This window comes from Canis lupus, chromosome 35 (genome assembly GCF_011100685.1).
Source record: "Canis lupus familiaris isolate Mischka breed German Shepherd chromosome 35, alternate assembly UU_Cfam_GSD_1.0, whole genome shotgun sequence".
Lineage (NCBI taxonomy): Eukaryota > Metazoa > Chordata > Mammalia > Carnivora > Canidae > Canis > Canis lupus.
The window spans coordinates 16,554,911-16,576,150 of NC_049256.1; the positions used below are offsets into that span (position 1 = coordinate 16,554,911).

The following is a 21,240-nucleotide window of genomic DNA, read 5'->3' on the forward strand; positions in this document are numbered from 1 at the left end:
GGCGGGGCGCGGCCGCTGATTGGCTGGGGCCGCCGCCGGAGGGGGCGGGGCCACTATATGAGCGGAGTCCCCGGCGCGCCGCAGGCAGTCGGGCTGCTGGAGTGCGGCGCCGCCGCGGGGACCCGGGCGGGCGGGCGGCCGGCGCGCGGGCGGAGGGCGGGGGCGCGGGGCGGCGGTCTGCGGCGCTGCAGCCTCCCGGGGGCCAGCGTCGCCGAGCCCGGGGCTGCCTGTGAGCCGCGGCGAGGCGGCAGCCCCGCGCGCACAAGGAGGAGGCGGCCGCGGCGGCAGCGCCGGCCCCAGCCATGCTGTGCTATGTGACGAGGCCGGACGCGGTGCTGATGGAGGTGGAGGTGGAGGCGAAAGCCAACGGCGAGGACTGCCTCAACCAGGTGACGGCCGGGGCCGGGCGGGGGCGGCGGTCCCCAGAGGCCGAGGGGCCTCGCGGCGGCGCCAGGAGCCTCCCGGGGAGCGGACGGCGCTGCGGCGGCCCGGCGGGGAGCGCCCCCCCCCTCCTCCTCCTCCTCCTCCTCCTCCTCCTCGCGGCCGTGGGGCCCGCGGTCCCCGCAGGCTGGCAGCGCGCAGGGGGGGGGGGCGGGGGGGACGCGCGCGGCGGGCTGCCCCCCCCCCCCCCAGCCCCGCACTTTCCCGGAAGAAGGCGGCCCGGCACACCTGCCGCAGGTGTGTGCATGATGCCGCCTGTCGGGTCCCCCGCGGGGTCTGGCGGTGCCACCTGAGCCCCCAGATGAGGTGGCTGCTGGGCAGACAGGCGACGCTCTTGTCTCTTGCTGCTTCTCCAATGCACCGTCCACCTGCACCTCCCGGTTTGCGGGGCCCCGGAGGGCCGCGGGTTTGGGTCACCCACTCCGTCGCCTTGAAAGCACGCATTCCCCTTAGGAGTAACGACGAATGGCTCGAAACTGCACGTTGGTATGACAGACAGAAAACCTGGTCTCAAGGGGAACGCTGTGCCCTCAAACCCCCTAGACCTGAGCTGTGTGGAAAACCTCCTAGCTGACACTTGTGGCGTGTTTCCTCACCGTGTTTGTTTCTTGGAGTCCAGATGGTTAAAATTGTCCAGATAATCTGCCAAATCAGCGGTGCGGATTGTGCTGGTGGAGGGGATTCCGGTGATTGGAATAAGAGAAAATAACCCTGTAGATTGCCTCCCTCGGCCTTTCTGGAAGGCTACTCTCGAGGACTCCTTTCTCCCTACTGCAGTTGACGGTGTCCTAGGTGTTAAAGGAAGCACAAAGCCTCTCTGTTGGTTTAACAACACTGGGACCTTAGAACTTTGTTCTTACAGCTTAAGGCAGGAATTGTAGCACCTTTGTTGAACGTTGTGAAAAGCAGGCAGGAAGCTTGCACCCAGACGGTGTCCTTGGGTTTGCTTTGACCACATGGACCATTTGCTCATCCGTATTGCACTCCTTTTCTGTTCTAGGTGTGCAGGCGGCTGGGAATTATAGAAGTTGATTACTTTGGACTGCAGTTTACGGGTAGCAAAGGCGAAAGTTTATGGCTAAATCTGAGAAATCGGATCTCCCAGCAGATGGATGGGCTAGCCCCTTACCGGCTTAAACTGAGAGTCAAATTCTTCGTGGAACCTCATCTCATCTTACAGGAGCAGACGAGGTAAAGTGGCACTGAAATAAACCAATGTCACATACATAGACCTTTGATTCCGTTTAGAAAGGGCTGTTGCACCTCCCCAGAGATGTTCACAGGCAAACGTGGTTGACACAGAGTGAGTTGGTTCCTAACTGAGAAGTTTTCCACGGCTCAGCCCTTTTGTTGAGGTGAAGAGGGAACCGCCTAGTTGGCCTGGGGTATGTTTTCTGTCTCTTGTGGTTTTTTTTTTTGTCTTTATAAACAACAAGGGGCAGGGCTGGATTCTTGTGAACGCTGGAGATCAGTGCCACAAGGCAGAAAAAAAAAAAAGGTTAAAAAACCCAACTGACTTCCTGATAGCCGCATCAAATGCCCGATAGTAACCTCTGCCTCAGCAGTGTTACTACAGGTCATTGTAGAGGGTTCTAACAGAAAGCAGGAAACAGTTCCTCTTGGGTTACTTAAACTTGGTCAATTTAAGCCTAGTGTCAAATTACAACATGTAGCAAAGCGCTCCATCTGACTTCATGCAGAATTTTGGAAGTTTTTAAGCATCTTGAAATCTTAGTAGAAAAACACTGTAGGGCCGGTGTAACGGAACTTGAACCCACACATCTGTAACACAGGATTGTTTAGATTTGACTTTATCTCTTTACTTGTAGAAAACCACCAGCAGTGGTAGACAACTGGAGCACGTGGGTGCCTTTTTCAAACAGAAAATGTTTTCTCCCCCTGGACTGTCTGTAGTACTTTTCAAGGATGAGCCAAATTAGGAAACTGGCATTCAGTATTTATTGCTGAAATGCAAGAGACCTGAATCTTATAGTGGCATGTTAAGAAAAAAAAGAAAGGAAGAAAACGACTTTTAAAGACAACAAACTTTGGATCTGAGTTCTGATATTTTTCATAATCCTTTGGGTTGGAAATTCACCACACATGAAAAATGTGTGACAATCTCAAGGTATGATAAGTGAGCAAAATCCTTTAAGGGTTCTCATGTCTTTTTTTTTTTTTTTTTTCTTCTCCTCTGCTGAAGGACTGATGGAAACATATTTTGAAATACTGTTCATTTGAATTTGAAATGTCTCTTCTACCTGGTTAGGGAGCTTTAAACAGTGAGGGAGATGTTCAGTTTTATTTCTGAGGCAAGCTAGTATATCAAATTCTTAGTGTTCTTGGAAATCTCTTGCAAAATATTCACATGATTGCATGTGTAGTAAGGCTGTTTTAGCTGTTTATGTTAATCAGAATAGGTTGTGTTTTGTTTTTGTTTTTTTACCTTAAAGCAGACTTGTGAAGGTTTCCACTCTGTACTTCAAGATAATGGAGTAGAGTAAGAGAAGAGGACACACACACACACACACACACATATTACAACACATTGGACTTTTCATTGTGTAGTTTTATCATGGTTTTATCATGTAGATTTATCATGATATCAATCCTTTCTGGGTCTCCAGATGCAAATCTGCCTTGAGGATATGAATTTATTTTTTAAGTTTGCAGCAGCTTTGAGGACCAAATACATCTCATTTAAACAATGGCTGAAGTCATAACAGCATGATCCAATTGTGTTATGAATGGTGAAGACTTTAAAGTGTGCTCTTAGATGGTCTTTACCTGTGCTTTTCTGCAATTGAGTTAATAGCCATTATTAAGTCTACTTTATTCCTGCAGGAAATAGAGAGATTCTGTGAATTAGAATAGAAATCAAATTTCCTTCTTTGTTGACTCAATTGAGATTCATGCCTAATAGTGCTCAAGAGAATACATGTACCTGGTTAGCCTAGGTAACTTTAATTGATTTCAGTTCCTTTTGAAATCTTATTAAAAAATTAGCATGGCCTAAGCATTTGACTTGCTTTTATAAAATATTGGTGAATTTTACTTGTTTTTCATGGGGTTGTCCAAAATACAGAATTTGAAGAAATTGGCCCCTAAAGCATAGAGCATTCTGCTTTAATAACTGATTTGTAATTAGCATTTGTACCTTTTCAGCAGGATTCGGAAGTTATACTGGGTCCAGTGGAATTACAGTTAGCATTGTTTTTGTGTATATGATACTACTGAGCAAAAACACTGATTTTCCCTAATGTCACGTTAGCCAGATAAAGCTGGGTGGTAAACTTCTTGATATTTAATGATTCGTTATAAAATATTTATGTAAATTGCCATGAAAATAAAAGAGATCTATTTACCTAGTCTGTAAACTCTGCTCTGCCAATCCGGCTATGAGCCGTGCTTTTCTACTATCTCAAAGTCAAGCCACGAGGGTAAGTTTAGTATACTGAAAGTGTCTAGACAGTTTATTAAATGGCACTGAAATATCCTGGCCAAATTGGCCTCTGTGGAGAATTAAAGTAGCCTCCTTACAGTAGAGCTGGTACGTGGGGGCAGTGAATATATTAGTTCGCATCAGATGAGGGAGGCTGCTGCAGAACGGCAGGCAGGAAGGCCTGTTTGTAACAGGAGAGTACTAGGGGGAAGCAGAAGTCCCTCATTCTAGGTGCATCTCTGTCCCCCAACTACCAGACTTCTAAGACTGAGCCAGCCCTGAGCTTCATCTCAGTTGAAAGCCCAGGAAGAATTTATCTCTCAAAAATCACTTCTACTGTAAATTTTTCTTTGCTTCTGTGTCCTCTCTCTTATTTTCCTTAAAGTTTTCCTAAATATATTTTGCTGAAGACAAAGAAGGGAAGAAAAACCATATCAAGTGTCTGCTTAGATTGATAACAGTTAATCTGGCCTCTGATTTGGCCTAATTTTAGATTTGGTTCTTCACCCAGAATATTATGCTTGACTTGAATCGGGGCTCTGGAAGGTAACCAGAGAATCTTGTTCAGATTCAGCTGGCACATTTCAGAGACAGAGACACACAGGTAGATTCAGCAGATGTTTGCTATGCTGTGCATTAAAACTAAAAGTGAAACTCATGTATTCTGGAAGTAGATGTGAAATAATAGTGATCTTTGAAATTCTTGCCTTTCAAAGGTTCTCAGTTATTCATAGCAATTCAGACCAGATTTTGTCAACATTTCCAAAGCCAGAGATTTGAGGATTCTATGCTTCATCTTCAGAGATGGTGATTATACCACCCACTGCAATAAAATCTTGTTTCTCCTGACTTTGCTACATTTAGGCAGAGTTCTCTGATCTTTGCTAGGGGTGTTCCTGCTTCCTCAAGACTCACCAACACCTGAATTCTCTTTCCCAGAAGTGAGCTCAGGACAAGTGAGCCTCCCGTGAATCCTGAACTAAATGTTCAGGAAAATGCTGTAATCCTGAGTGTTGAATCTCATCAAGATTTCAGTGATGCAAGTGAGTGGTGTTGAGTTTGACTCATCCCTCATTAAAGCCCACTGTCCTTCAGACTTCACGCAGTCATCCCTCCTTGGGAAAGCCTTTACTGAGCCTTCTCAGGAGACTGAACCATCCCAAGACATCATGTAGCTTTCCTTTCTAGAGTCTAATGAGCGTATAACACTACCATTTTCCTATGTGACAATTTGTTTATTGTCAGCTACTCTAACAATTTAAACTCCATGAAGCAGGGGGTTGAGCAACATTATATTCCCCAGAGTCTGCCAAGTGTCTGGTGCATAAACATTTGTTGAATCAATGAATTAAGAAATTAGAAATAAATAAAAATGGGGTTAGCTGATATTGATAATAGAAGTCTCCTTATGGCTAGTGAAATGTTGGCTAGTTTGCTTCTAGAACTTGAGAAGTTTGAAACTGTCTAAAAGAAGTCTTGCCATTAAAAAAATGTTTTGTAGTGTTTATTCTCTGTTAAGAACTTGCTCAGCTCTCAGCATTTTTTTTGCTTCCTTCCTTCACTCCCTCCACCCCACCCAAGCCTTTTGTTTATTGTGGCTATTAGTTCTCATCTAAAATGAATGACCATTCGCCTGGACCTTTTATGAAATTCAGATAGTTTTCAAGCCCCAGGCTCACTTAGCCTAATTTTCAGACAATGAATAGGTTCTAAATACTTATGGAACCCAGGCTTTCCATTTCTCCCAACAAAAATCCCTTAGATGTCAAAATCTAGGGAAGGTGACGTCATTGAAATCCACAAAGCAAATGCCACACACAAACCATAGGCCGAGTTGAGGTGACAATCTTGAATATGTTCAAACCAAATCACATGGATCCTAGCCAGGGCCTGTAATCATTTTCAAAATCTTTTAATACATTGTCGGTGTCGGTAAAGGTTGCTCTGCATAATTTACCTTTGTGGGATTTGGGATGGATATATTCTGTAGGATGCTGTTACAGCAGTATTTATCTGATATAAAGGTGTCACTGTGTTTTTCATATCGACTCCATGCCAAAAACTGGAATGACACATTGTTTTTTCTTTTCTTTGTTCTGTATGACCAAACACAAAATAGGCCTCAGGAAAGAAAAGCAGATTTCTATATTGTTTTCCAAAAGTATTCATTAGATTTCTCAATTCTAATTTATCTATTAAGTCTTTTCTTTTTACTAAGAGTATAGGATGTTTGCATGATCATGTGTTTATTTTAGCCACAGATCTCCCAGCTGGGCACATTCAGTGTCTTTACAAATTTCTCATATGGGTGTATTTGTATGAAGTATGCAATGAACATTAAGAAATAGATTTTTTTTTTATGTAACCAAAATGGACTTTTAATTTAAGCCTGTTGTTTTAAATGAAACTTGACTATTTAGATGATACATAGGGTCAGACTCAGGGTGACAGTGTTTTACTGCTCCAGGGTCATACCCCACTGTAGTCTGCTTCCAGATCTCTCCTGGATTAACAGTACTCCTCACAATCTGGACCGTTGGGAGAGATCTTGAAGGTAACACTTTGAAACTATAGGATTGCCTGGATTATTGCTTGTCTAGGTCAGGTTTCTGTTGTAAGTAAGCCTATTTTTTTCCCCAAGCGCAGATCTCATGCTTCTTGTAATTACTTTTGAAGTTGGGGGTTTCCCGCCCCGCACCCCCATATCTTTTAACTGCTTTGGAACCTGAGGAAGAGCAAATTTGTCTGTGGTTCCCATTTTCCATTTTGGGTATTGAGAAGGATTTCCTTAAGCTGAATAGAGACCTGACTTGGTAATTATTTGGTCCTTTCAGTTTCTCAATTGCAAACCTTCCATAGAGTATAGTAGATTTGATAGTTCATTTTAGGTATAGGTAACCGCTATTCATTCTGAACCATGACCATAAGGATTTTCACTAGTGTTACTCAACTTCTTATTATGAAAATTTACAAACACGCAGATAAGTTGAAGGTTTTTACAGTGAACAGCCAATACCCCCATCTAGATTCTACTATTAATAGTTTAATCAGTTTAATATACTTGCTTTATCACATATTTATTTTTGATATTTTTCAGAATAAGTTATGGGTAAGTACACTTCCCCCTAAAGACTTCAACAATGCATATCATTAAGTAGAACTCTGTATTTGTCTATAGTTTTTTTTCTTTTGATACAATACATATGATGAAATGCATAAATCCTAATTATCCCATTTGATGAGTTTTGATGAATGGATGTGGCTGTTTAAACAAAATCCTTAGTGAGATTTAGAATATTACCGCCACTCCAGAAAGTTCCCTCATGCTCTTCTGAGGTCCATCCCTACCCTCAGGGCTTCCCCACTCCCACCTCCACCTCCCCCACCCCCTCACACCACAGTCAGGGTTGAATGTTTTTCTGGCATAGGTTAGTTAGGTCTATTCTTTTTCACACAGATGGAATCGTGAAGTGCATGCTCTTTTGTTTCTGGCATCTTTTCATTATAATTTTTTAGAGATTCATCGTATATATGTACATATATATCAATGACTTGTTCATTGCTAGGTAGGATTCCATCATACGAATATACTGCTCTTTGTTGATCCATACTTCTGTTGTTGGGTACCTATTTTTCAGCTATTCTGAGTAGAGCTGCTGTGGTCAAGTACAGTCTTTTGTAGACATATATTTTCATTCCTCTTGAGGAAATACCTAAGAATGGAATAGCTGGGCCACAGAAGAGGTCATCATTTAGTTAAGTAATTGCCAGGCCTCTTCCCTAAACTGTACCATTCTGTCCTCCCACTGAGAGTTTGAGTCCTCCCCCTCCCTGCCAGCCTTCTGGTGGGTGTGTTGTGGGTTTCATTGCTGTGTCTCTATAATTAATTATAGATTAATAAGTAATAATGCTAATTAATAATGTTAATTAATAATGTTAAGCACTTTTTTCACATACTTATTGGCCTTTCCTACAGATTCGTTTGTGAAGTATCTGTTCTAGTCATTCACCCATTTTTTCTGACTTGTTGCCTTTGTTTTTTTGAGCCATGGAGGTTCTTCATATATAACAGTTCCTTGTCAGAGAGGTGTTTTATAAATACAATTTCTCCTGTGACTTGCCCAATTTCTTTCTTTTTTTTTTTAATTATTTATTAAATTATTTATTTATTTATTCATGAAAGACACAGAGACAGAAAGAGAGGCATAGATGCAGGCAGAGGGAGAAGCAGGCCCCATGCAGGGAGCCCGACGAGGGACTTGATCCCGGGACTCCAGGATTATGCTCTGGGCTGAAGGCTGGCACTAAACCACTGAGCCACCCAGGGATCCCCTCTTCCTTTCTTTTTTTTTTTTTAAGATTATTTATTTATTTATTTATTTGAGAGAGAGCACGTGGGGGTGGGGAGGGCAGAGGAAGAAGCAGACTCCCCAATGAGCAGGGAGCCTGATGTGGGGCTCAATCCCAGGACTCCAGGATCTTGACCTGATCCAAAGGCAGACGCTTAACCAACTGAGCCACCCCGGCACCCCTTGCCTGTTGTCTTAATGCTTTTTGATGAGTAGAAATTTTTAATTTTGGATAAGTCTAACTTATCCATTTTTCTCTTTTATGATTTTTCATGTGTCCTGAGAAACCTTTGCCTTCCCCCCAAGTGATAGCGATATTCTCTTATGTGTCATTCTAAAAGTGTTATGGTTATAGTTTTTACATTTAAGCCTACAATCCATCATGAACTGATATTTGTTCCAGTGGAAATTAAGATATAAAACCAAAAAAAGTATAGTAATTTTTTTTATTTGATAATTTTTAAATACAACTTGGCAGTTAGAGCTTGGTTTAAAATAAACTGATGTGGTTAACTGGCTCACTGGACTAAAGCAGGCTCATGGGTGGTCTCAGAGAGGGTCTAACTGGGTGAGGGACCCTGGATGGCCAGGGCCAGTCAGGTCTCAGGGGAAAAATACTGTCCAGTTGGTGGCCCTGGAGAGTTTTTAAAAATAGCTTCTTAGCCATTTTAAAGGTGTTTTAGGTTTGTTACTTAAATGTTGAGTCAATAGCAAATGTGAACATAGTTGATTTACGTTTGTGTCACAGAAAGTTCTTCAAAATGTCACTGGGAAGATACCAGAGGGCAGTGATTGAGCATAACCACCTGTGATGGGCAGGTCCGCAACCCCTGCTGGTTTGCAGAAAGTTCTACTTTGATTATTAGACAATTTCTAATGAGACAAGCTAGTGTTCAGAGGACAGTTCTCTGCTTATTGTTCTTAAAAGATAAATGCCCTAACTTTATTCCTTAAAATTATGGAAAGGAATTAATTTTTAAAGTAGAGGAAATTTGAAGTACTTAGAAACAAAAAGTATATGTGACTTTTTTTTAAGTTAGAATATGGCTGTCCTTAATATTACTCCCTTTTTTTTTTTTTTTTTTTTTTTTTTTAATCTTCCAAATGCTACAGAAAGTGAATTCATTTGTACCCATGGTGCAAAGACTTGAGTGAGCCAGAATATTTTACTTTGGGCATCTATACTGAACCACATACTGACAGTATCCATTTTCTTAATAACTGAGTAAAACTTGAAGAACCACACAGCCAGAAGAATGTTTAGAAAATGCGGTTTGAGCTTATGTCTGCAGGACATATTCACAGACATTTGCTTAAGACAAAGAAGTAAGTTGTTTTTTTCTCCCCCCAGAGGCTTTCTTTCTGTTTGTGATTCTAGCATGTGGCCTAAAGCGAGTTAGATATGTCAACCACTTTTGATCTTCAGTTAACAAAAAAAAAAAATTCACTGCAGGCATGACTTCTTTGACCCCATCTGCTTATTTTGATATTACCAGTAATCTTTCAACCATTTTACAAAAAGAGATAGGAGAACATCCATGAACTAGACAGTTACAGAGCAGATGGCTCAAGAGAAAAATAATAGGAAAAAAATACTTGATTCAAAATCACCCCACTAACTATTGAGCCATCACTGGATTCCTTGTGGGAGTGTGTCTCCGAGCTCTGGCCATCCCCCCTCTTGGGAAGAGCACATTAAATAGTCTGTTGATGGCTCACCACAGCTGGTGACCCTTGCTGTCACTGCTCTCTTGAGGTGTTCTCCTGGAGAGCATAAACTTGTCACCCAAAAACCGAGTTTGTGGCTGGGGTTACTGTGATAGAAGATGTTCCTTTGCACTAAAAGGCTGTAAGTTCCATCTAAAAGGATCTATCAGATATGTTCACCCTGGGGTTACATAAACAATTATGACAAATCATTGTTGACTCGAAATGGAAAGGTCGCTTTTTTGCCATGAAACTGCAAAATAGAGGAAGGGCCCTGTCAGGAAGTTTATGTAAATGGTAAAGAGGAGGATTCTTCTACTTCTAGGGTATTGATTGCATCCATCCCAGAATACAGAGTATGGAGAAAAGGCCGTTTGTCCTCCTGCTCCTCTGTTTTAAAATTCTGACCCACAGGCTGAGAAAAGATCAGCATTAGGTCTCAGACTGCTGACCACCTGTTAATATTCTGTTACTGCTTCTTTGCCTTTGATTTTGGCAGCTGCCTCTCTAGAAGCAGGCGTGGATAGTTTGGAAAGAGACATTGGATCGATTTTGCAGGCTAAACTTGCACAAAGCAGAAAACTAGTCTCTAGGTTGATGCTAGGGAAAGAAGTTAAAAGATACTTCCACACGAGCAGTAATTAAATTGAGAAGACTTGGTTTGTGGCAATACCCCTTAAAATCTTTTCAGTACATAATTTCTTTTCTAACATAAGCAAGTATTCAGATCTTTGTTTCCAGCTAACGCCCCCTCAACTCCCCTGTGAATACAGAGACAGAGATGTGTTAACCAAGATGAAGTTCACTGAATGGCCATCTAAAAAGCCTTTTGAGAGCTGAAGCAATGTTGTAACACCAAGATTGTACAAGAATGCTAGCCCTCACTGCTCAGATAGCTATTTTAAAACAAGCTATTTTTGTGGTTATTTCTTTGCCCCGGTAGGGACCCCCTTCTCAGTTTAGTGCTGTGTCAAAAATACTTTAAAGACTAGCAGATGTTTGGGTTAATAAAAACCATGCTTATCTTCTTTCGGTGCTTTTACGCATTCTTACTGTAATTTCTTCATTGGGACTTTGAATAAAGAAAAACCTGCAGTCTTTGGCAGAATCTGATAATTTTAAATATTTCTTTATCATTCTAGAACACACAAAATATTGAATTTAAACATCTCTTAAAGGAAGATTAATGGCTCTTGTCTGCCTGACATTTTGAGACTATCCATTAGAGCACCCCCACCTCCCGCCTTGTATTTCTAGCCCTGCTTCCTTCTGCTTTTCTGATATTGCTCATGTATCTCCTCTACCTGGGATGTCAGGCATAAGGCTAGTATATAAATAAAAGCACTGTTGAGTACTGGAATAAGGGTATCTAGCTCAAGTGGGAAGCTGGACTTATGAGCTCTATTCAGAGCAGTGTCGGAGCTTTACTCCTGGTTGTAATTCATTTGTTAATGGAAAGAATATTCTGGTATTTAAGCAAGTTTGAGAGGTTATAACAAGTCATCAAAGGAAGGTTACACCCCTACATTTCCCAGAGACAAATTTTATAACCTAGGCCAGTCTGTCCATGGCAGTTTTAGATACTCTGTTGAGAATCTTGGGCAATCTGGATTAGTGACAACGGTATAGGGAGTTTCCTAGGAGTGTCTAAGTCTGACACACCTTAGTACACACCTTAGAATAAAGATAGAATGTAGTATCCTATGCAATCAGGACAGGCACAAGTGGAGTGGCATGTGGGTGGGGAGAAACTAACCTTGGACCATGTGCAGTGTTCCATCCATTCACGGAGCCCTCTGGTGCTAGACACTTGGGAAGTCCATTTACATGCAGCCAACTGTAGTAGAAGTTGGAATATGTCAAGTACTCTAATAGAGGAATACACAGTTTGCATATGATGTGGGTGAAAGGGTATCTAAGTGAGGGGGCACAGAAAGAATGCCCCTCGGGGCCTAGGGAGCAGCCAAGACAAAGACACGGGGATGTGAACATGCTTGGTCTTTCCAGGAAGAATTGTCCCTTTCTGGGGGCATAGTGGCTGGAGGGAAGGATGGGACATGTGGGTGCGCATTGGGGGCCAGACCCGCAGAACCCTGGCTTCATGCTAACAGCACACTTCCTCAGCAAACAGTTGGGATTCCTTGAAGGATTTTGGGCAGAGAAACGGCAAGCTTATCCCAGAAGCAGTAGCTGGGAAGGTGGATTAGCAGAGTCTACAGAAATCGGGAGATTGTAAATTCTTGGATAGTTGAGAGCCCCAAGTAGGATGTAGCAGGTATTAATAGGAAGACTGTAATGGACTTTAAAGGGTTTTCAGCAACAAAGTAGGTGAAAATAAAACAAAGAATCAAAAGTGGGTCTGTGGGTAAAATAACAAACCAGACTCCGATTTCCACTGGCATAAAAAGTGGGTTTGGGAAGGAAAACAGTGAGTTTGCTTTTGAACAAAGTGAAATTAGGATACTGAACATCCAAGTGGAGACCTCTATAGGCAATTGAACATTTGAATATGATGCTTAGATAAGCAGGGACAAAAACTAGACATTTGTGGGTCCTTTGAATAAAGGTAAGGCTCTCTGATATCAGGTCCATGTCAAGATCAAGTTTTTCTCAAGATAATTTCTTTTAAAAATTTTTTAAAAATTTTAATGCAGAGACTTGTGAAACTATTTTATATTTGGTAACTTCAGTGTTACTGAACTTGCCTTAATTAGTTTTTGGGTTTTTTTTTTTTTTTTTTTTTTTTTTTGATCCGGGTTATACTTTTTATTCCAGAGAAACTTAAAGGATTCTTTGTGGCGAGCATTTTTGAGGTGGCTTTTTATTTACTTATGTATTTATTTTTTAAAAAACTTTAAAGGTTTTATTTGAGAGAGAGAGACCATGCATGTGCAAGCAGGGGAAGGAGCAAAGAGAGAAGCAGACTCCCCACGGAGCAGGGAGCCTGATGTGGGGCTAGATCCCAGACCCTGGGATCATGAATTGAGGTACCCTGGGGTGGCTTTTTAAATTACTGTATTTTCCTTTACCTGAAAGGGATCGTGAAGTTGCCCAGCAGGTTGAACTGGATACCAAACTAGTCCCCTAGGATAACCTCCTCGCATTGCTTTGCAGGCATATCTTCTTCTTGCATATCAAGGAGACCCTCCTGGCAGGCCACCTCCAGTGCTCCCCAGAGCAGGCAGTGGAGCTCTGTGCCCTCCTGGCACAGACCAAGTTTGGAGACTACAATCAGAACACTGCCAAGTACAGCTACGAGGAGCTGTGTGCAAAGGAGCTCTCCAGCACTACTCTGAACAGGTGAGGCTGCATTGGGGCGACTGTTTGGATCCATAGAGCTAGTAAATTTATACATGATTCCCAAAGAACATGAATCTATGGTATGTATATAGAGATAATTGGTGAGGTTAAGACTAGACCATTGCCCAATTTAGCCAGTTATTTTCAAAAGATTCTTAGCTTTTTCTTTGAGAAATTTACAGACAACAAAATATAATCTACCTAAATCAATGCCCTTAAATAAAATGCTACAAAACAGGAATTTTTTAAGTCTCTGATCTCTGAAGAATGCAGATCTGTCCGAAAGTCCATCATGTATATTGGTATTTCCTTTATCCTCGCAAGGAAACCAAGAGACCTAATGTAGGTGTCTTAGTTATCTATTCTGGGGGAGAAAGTTACCCCAAACTTAGTAGCTTACAACCACAGACAATAGCTCACCTTTCTGTGGGCCAGAAATCTGGCTGTGGCTTGGCTGAGTTCTCCAGCTCAAGATCTTTCATAAGGCCACAGGCAAGCTGTTGGAGTTCAGTGTCATCTGAAGGCTCAGCCAGAGGAGGGATCCCCTTCTGGGATCCCCACGTGGTATGTTGGCAGGACCTTATCCTAACCTCACTTCGTAGGCCTCTCCAGGAGGCTGTTTCATAACATGGTAGCTACTGATGATAAGCCATCAGACAGAGCAAGAGAGAACACCCAAGACAGAAGTCAAAGCCTTTTTAGAACTTAATTTCAGAAGTGAGTGACATCCCATCACTTTTACCATATTCTGTTCATTAGAAACAAGTTAGGAATCCAGTGGTTTATTAACACAGCAGGTACCCAACACACAGGTGGAGGGTATTGTACAAGGATGTGTATACCAGGAGATGGGGATCTTGAAGGACTGTGTTAGAGGCTGGCTGCCACAGCAGATAAAATAAATCCTGCATTTTTTTTTTTTTTCAGTTGCAGGTGATCTAATCAATCCCTTCTAATGCTATATCATAATGAAACTTACAAAGTAAGTGTAGATACCTGCAGGAGAAGTTCCTACATACAACATTTCTTATGTTTGCTTTTAGAGATTTTCCATAATTCTTCCAATTCACCCCTCTCCGGCATCCCCACTTGCTTTTTTTGCTGAATAATAATATTTGAGATCTGCAAGGGTGTCTTATAAGTATTTTAGTCAATTTGCTAAATAAATGCAGGATCATTGCTATATTGCTCTAAGTCCTTGTGATATACAAATGGCAGCATCTACAGGATTTCCTGGTAAAAATAGTACAAATTTCTTTCTGAAGACCACGGAAGTTCATCTCTCCATGCCTCTCTGCCCTTTTGGTGTCTGACAGCATTGTTGCAAAGCATAAAGAGTTGGAGGGGACCAGCCAGGCGTCAGCCGAATACCAGGTGTTGCAGATTGTGTCGGCGATGGAAAACTATGGCATAGAATGGCATTCCGTGAGGGACAGCGAAGGGCAGAAACTCCTCATTGGGGTTGGACCTGAGGGAATCTCAATTTGCAAGGATGACTTCTGCCCAATTAATAGGTAACCTACGTTTTAAAGTTTTATATAGCCCAAAGCTTACTCTTTGTAGCTCTGCATCCGAAAATAGATAAAACTGTAAAGGGATTTGCTAGACACTCATCTTTTAGGAATCAGATGTTTCATTTTGGGCACGTATATTAATTTTATTCAGGCCTTAATAACTGTTTAATTATTTTTATTTTATTTATTTATTTTTGTAAGGGTTCATTTATTTGAGAGCGAGAGAGAGCATAAGCTGGGGGAGAGGCAGAGGGAGGAGGAGAAGAAGCAGGCTCCCCACTGAGCAGCAGGGAGCCTGATGTGAGGACAGGATCCCAGGACCGTGGGATGATGACCAGAGCTGCAGGCAGATGCTTAACCTGCTGAGCCACTCAGGCGCCCCTTAATTATTTTTTAAACTATGAATTCAAGTGCACTGTGGTGAAGGTGTCGTTTCTACCTACACACACACACACACACACACACCCCACAGCTCACTGTGGCACTTCTGTCCACAATTGCTTTCTGATGACCTTTCTGACTAGGGAGCAGCGTGCTTACTGGTACCCCCAGCCAAGCATCTGATTTAACTGCAGGGTGCTGGGCCCAGGGCAATCCTACAAAGGCGCACACACGCTGACAGACCTCTGCTTCAGGGCTTGCTCACTTTTCTCTTCCCGTGTTTTAGGATCGCTTACCCTGTGGTGCAGATGGCCACCCAGTCAGGAAAAAACGTGTACCTGACCGTCACCAAGGAGTCTGGGAACAGCGTCGTGCTGTTGTTCAAGATGATCAGTACCAGGGCGGCCAGCGGGCTCTACCGAGCCATCACGGAGACCCACGCTTTCTACAGGTACCTAGCCTCTGTACACCGCCACAGCCTTGGCATCTGTCACAGCTCTGACTTTTCAGATGACAATAGGCTCCTATGGTTTCTGGTTGTAGTGTCTGTGCATCTTGTGCAGAATTTAAGAAATCCACTGCTTTCAAACATGTTGTTAGTTCTGTTCTACTTAGCAATGGAGTCTTTATCAACAGGGTCCTGCTTTTCCCACAAGGCATGCCTGTGAATGAGCTGCCCAGACACACTCCCCTGTTTCTCTTACCTTATTCTCTCATAGCACCTCCTCCCCCAGGAACTCTGGGCCTGTCCCGCGACTGCTTTTGCCTTTTCCTAGCTGGGTGACCTAAGTCATCCCTGTGGTAGAGCATCTATCCCAATCCTGCAGTGCACAGTAAGGATTTTCTAAGGACAATAGCGATACCCTCATTTCGTAAGGTGTGTTAGAGTAGACTTGTGGTTTGACCCACATATTTGAGAAATAAGAGCTGAGAAATTTAATTACGCTCTTAACCTTTTTTATGTTAAAATAGACACACAAATTTTGGAGCAGAATGGAAAATTTGAGAGAATTTTTAGCATAAAACCAAGAAAGAAGAAAATGTCCTTTTTTCTTGCCACAAGCGGTTTTTGACTATAACTCATATCCCTGGGGGTGGAGGCTCACATTCACTATTCTCTACATTTATGGCTGCTTTATCCGAGGTTCTCTGGGGACACTTGAGAAACATAGAGGTAGAATCATTGAAATGTTTAACACACATAAAACTGGAAGATTATACTTTCAGGCATGCAAACAAGAATATAAATATCTGCTGTGACACAAATATTCTTAGGCACAGTAGCATTTGAGGTCTGAGTCACAGAAATGCCCGGGCTTGTCAGTACTGAAGCAGACATTCAATATCTCCCTGCAGGTGTGACACAGTGACCAGTGCTGTCATGATGCAGTACAGCCGAGACCTGAAGGGCCACCTGGCCTCTCTGTTCCTGAATGAAAATATCAACCTCGGCAAGAAGTACGTCTTCGATATTAAAAGAACATCAAAGGAGGTATATGACCATGCCAGGAGAGCTCTGTACAATGCTGGCGTTGTGGATCTGGTTTCGAGAAGTGACCACAGCCCTCCCAACTCCCCGCTGAAGTCCTCGGAGAGCAGCATGAACTGCACCAGCTGCGAGGGCCTCAGCTGCCAGCAGACCAGAGCGCTCCAGGAGAAGCTGCGCAAGCTGAAGGAGGCCATGCTGTGCATGGTGTGCTGTGAGGAGGAGATCGACTCGACCTTCTGCCCTTGCGGCCACACCGTGTGCTGTGAGGGCTGCGCCGCCCAGCTGCAGGTGAGGGGGTGCTCGGGGGTGGTCCTCCTCCTCTCCCTTCTCCACACTGTTCACAGTCGATGAGCACCTGCTCTGTGCCAGGAGCAAGCCGAAAAGCCCAGCTGCACCTGGGAAGGGCCTTCGTATTTGGTGACTTCAAAGGTATTGCTCTTGGGAAACATTTTGGATTAACATACTACTTTCAACAATGTAATTGCTTTAAGTCATAGGCTTTTTTCAGGTTCTGGAAACAAGGCTCAGACTCACAAGGTAACACAGCTAGTTAGTAGGTAAGCCAGAGGCTGGAACCATTGCCTCCTGCTTCCTGACACATAGGAGGATGGTCTTTATTATTTACTTAAAATATTTGAAGAAGAATACTAAGAAGCTGTGGTGATAGCTCACTTTTGGTTCTGTGGGGGGATTGGTGACTGTGATTATTTGTGATTAATTTCCTTTTATTGCTGCATATGCCTCTAGGGGGCATCTTGCATTGGCTCTTAGTAAGCCAATCTAATTTTCACATTAATACAAAAAAATAAAAGCTCGTGTATGTTTTTCTTTTTTTGCATCTTACATTTCCCCTTATGATGATTTTTTTTCAATTCGTTTCATTTCTAAGAACTGTTCACTAAATATCATTGTGGTTTTATTTCAAAATTTAGCCCCAAATAATACCTGGTCTTTCAAAAGCTGCTAATTTCAGAGCTATTTTTAGGGTTATATACTGAGCCAGCAGGGTGCCTTCATCCTTCCTAAGAGTAGATCATGAGTCAATAACAAGGACTTACTTCTCCAGGAACTAGCTGGGCATTCTAGGGATTTGCCTTTTTCTGCCCACATGGGCTGACCTCTATGTCCTCCTCTGGCCAAGGGAGAGCAGTGCTTGCTGAGAAGCCAGCCAGAGACATAGAGCTGTGACCTGTGGCTCGGAGCAGAGCCATGTTCACTGGCCATGTGGCATCAACCCAGTGACGCTGGCCCGGATCAGCCCACTGAGCCAGGGACACCCAGACTCTGGAAGCGTCTCAGGTCTCCTGCATCACTGCCAGAGGGGTTGCACTCTGCCGTGCAGGGACCATAGCCTCCCCACACAGCAAGAATTCTTTGCTGATCTCTTTATTCATGGTGTCTGGTTTAGAGTGGGACTAAAAACATAATCAAATTGCCTGAGGTTTACACTTTTTCATAATATTTTGAATCCCTTGTAAGGTATGGACTTTCAAACTCGTTGGAAAGCAGAGATAGTGGGGCACCTGGGTGGTTCAGTTGGTTAAGCAGTTGCTTTCAGCTCAGGTCATGATCTCAGGGTCCTGGGATGGAGCCCTGCATCGGGCTCCCTGCTCCGTGAGGAGTCTGCTTCTCCCTCTGCCCCCTCTGCTCATGCTCTCTCTCTTTCTTTTCTCTCTCTCTCAAATAAGTAAATAAAATCTTAAGAAAGAAAGCAAAGATCTCTACCACTTGAGAGCTAGAAATAGTGATGACCACAACTTACACAGCACACACAATAGAGTAAGTGCCGCACGTGAACCCTGAAGATACACCCTTGAAGATGTCCTAACAAGTACTGTGGGCTTTTCTTTTCTAGTCCTGTCCGGTGTGTAGGTCACGCGTGGAACACGTACAGCACGTCTACCTGCCAACCCACACCAGTCTGCTCAACCTGACTGTAATCTGATGTGTTGTGCGCTTAACTGGCCATGCCACGTTTTCCCTGGACTGCACTACGACTAAACTATAAAAATGATAGATCGTGGAGAAGATAAATACTCCAAAACCCATCATCATGCAATATTGGGGGAAAAAAAAAAAAAAAGGAAGAATAAAAAAAATACTCGTCCCCACCAAACACGCCAGGCAAAGAATCAACAGCTGCAGTGGTGGGGGCCGGGAGGGGTCCTGGGACACGGACACGTTCCCTGGATGACTTCTTCTTCTCATCGAGTAAAAAAATAAGTAAAATGTGTGATGTCAGTTAAGTGGCAGCATAGCCAAAAAAGTGGGTACCTTTTAGGAAAGGACGTTGTTCAGTCTCCTCATATATTCCGAGGTAAGTTTCCTACTTGGAGCAAATTTTGTAAGAATTCGTTTTAAGAATTTTCCTTGGTTCTTTTTTGTATGATCATGGAGCTCTGAACATTTTAATAGGCAAATTTTTCTTAAAGAAACAGTCATTTTAATGTCCTTTCTGTTTTTATAACTTGTTCAAGAAGGATTGGAAGGTAAACAGATGTAAAGATCAGTTCTGTGACTTTTAAAAAAGTTGACGACCGAGTTGTCAGATATAAACCAGTCCGGCTAGTGGGAAACAGAGACCTCGGTATGCACGGCTTCCTTTCTCTCTGCCTCTGTGCCCTCACCCCCCACCCCAAGGCTTTCGATTACGAAATGCTACCAGTCTCATTGTAAGATTTCTGTGGAGTAGTCTGCACTCCTTGGGCTCTTGAGTCGGTGGGATATTTTATTTAAGTTGAAAAGGGAACACACGTTCCTTGGGAAGCAGACCGTTGCTCATGGGGATGAAGCTTTATGGTGTACAAACGGGAGGGGGTTCTCTACTTCTCCCAGAAACTCCACTCCAGCTTCATCCACTGGGGTTGCTTTTGCTTGAGCCATCAAGCCTTTTACAGCCTTATCGTAGATATCTTAGATATAGTATGCTTTTTTTTTCTTGGTAGTAAATGCTTAGGTATTAACTTTCGGTTGTCCCCTCCCTAGGTCTTTGAGGGGTTTCGAGTTTCTTTGTTTCTATATTCTTAATCACATTCTCCACTCCCACTTGGGCATTTTGGACGCTGGTCAGCTTGTGGGTTTTCTAGGACGTCGGGACACCTAGATGACCTTATTGGGTGCAATACTAGCTAAGTAAAAGCTAGAAGCCTACACCGTCACTTTACTGAGATTTCCGAGTATACTTTTCATATTGCCTTAATGTAGCAGTAATGTGTTTATGCATTTGTTTCTTTGCACAGACATTTTGTCAAATATTAAAACTCTACTTTTTTATGGCACATATTAGCATATAAGCCTTTATTCCAAGAGGTATTTATTTTTTCACTTGTAAAAAAAAAAAATAATGTTTCCACATAAAGAACTCTGTTATATCCTAAAGGACTTCTGTCTTTTGTATTCAGGATAATAAAGACTTTAAAGCAAAAGTGGTGTTTGTGTCATCACAGTTATTATCATTTAAACCAGTTTTATTCACTAAAATTAGCATTGATAACATCATGCTTGGTATGTCCTTTGGTCCTATATGGAAAATTTGAAAATGTTGAAGGTATTGGCTCGGACCGAGAACATTTATCCTGTTACTCACTGCTCTGTTTTTTGGCCTGGGGTTGAAATGTAAGTGAAAATGGAGTAATATGTAAGCAGATGAAAAGTTAAAACTGGGGGCAGGACTAGAAGGTATTGGGGAGGGATAGGAATGACAGAGTTGGAAGTTAACCACTTAAACCCAATTAATGCCTCTAGTTAGTTGCCTGGTTGGGACAGGTGAGCGCCTGTCCGGGCCCAAGCAGCAAAGGTCTCTGGTGGCAGACTCCAGGACCACGTTCTGTGCAATGCCTAGCTGCTGCTGCTAGGATGCACCCTGAGCTCGCCCATCTGCGCTCTTTGGTGCTGCTCAGGAAGTGCTTGGTGTTGTCCAGAGCCCTGTACATCATGTATGTAGCTGATAATTATCTGTAGTAGTGGAAGGACGTGACTTCAACTGCAGTGGAAGTTCAGCCCAGTACCTGTATGATCATCTCCAGAAAATAATCTTAAAAATTGAAAGATGGGGATTCATTTTCTATGATTCCTAGACCTATATCAATCTTCCATCAAGTTCTAGCAATCCTTTCCTCACTAACCACATTTACTGAGTACCTAAGTAACTATCACATGCTGGAAATTTAACAGTGATCATGGCATGAATGATCTGTCACTGCTTTATATAGAGAGGTTACATAATATTCAAAGTCCTAGAACATCAGCCACCGGAGGAGTTGCAGCAAGGTCAAGTTGCAGCAGGGTCGTGGAGTCTTGAGAAGGGGTCATGAAATGTGGCAATAAGTAGGAGGTCTAGGGTTCTGGGAAAGTGGGTGTGCTTTGAGAAATAAAGGGGATACTACAAGATTGCCAGAGTAGTGAGCTGAGGATGGGAGTTTGGTACTGAAGGGAGTAAATCAGGATGGTCCTCTCGGAGGAGACCAGGCTAGAGAAGCATTGTGGTTTAGTATTTTCAGTCAGAGAGTGTGGGTGGGCATTGAGACAGTCATGGACAGCATGAGTTAAAAGACACAGCAGGGAGGAATAAATGGAGAGAAAGAAGTGTCAGGAGGCCCTTCTGTCAAAAGACGCAAG

General features: G+C 43.0%; 1 protein-coding gene across 1 annotated transcript; it reads left to right on the plus strand.

Moving 5' to 3' along the window:
- Positions 1–220: 220 nt before the first annotated feature.
- MYLIP (myosin regulatory light chain interacting protein) lies at positions 221–20,048 on the plus strand. Its single transcript, XM_038584213.1, has 7 exons — positions 221–389; positions 1,442–1,632; positions 13,054–13,239; positions 14,556–14,753; positions 15,421–15,585; positions 16,491–16,911; positions 18,479–20,048. The coding sequence occupies exons 1-7, from the start codon at positions 303–305 to the stop codon at positions 18,566–18,568; spliced, it is 1,338 nt and encodes a 445-aa protein (XP_038440141.1). The 5' UTR covers positions 221–302; the 3' UTR covers positions 18,569–20,048.
- Positions 20,049–21,240: the final 1,192 nt, after the last annotated feature.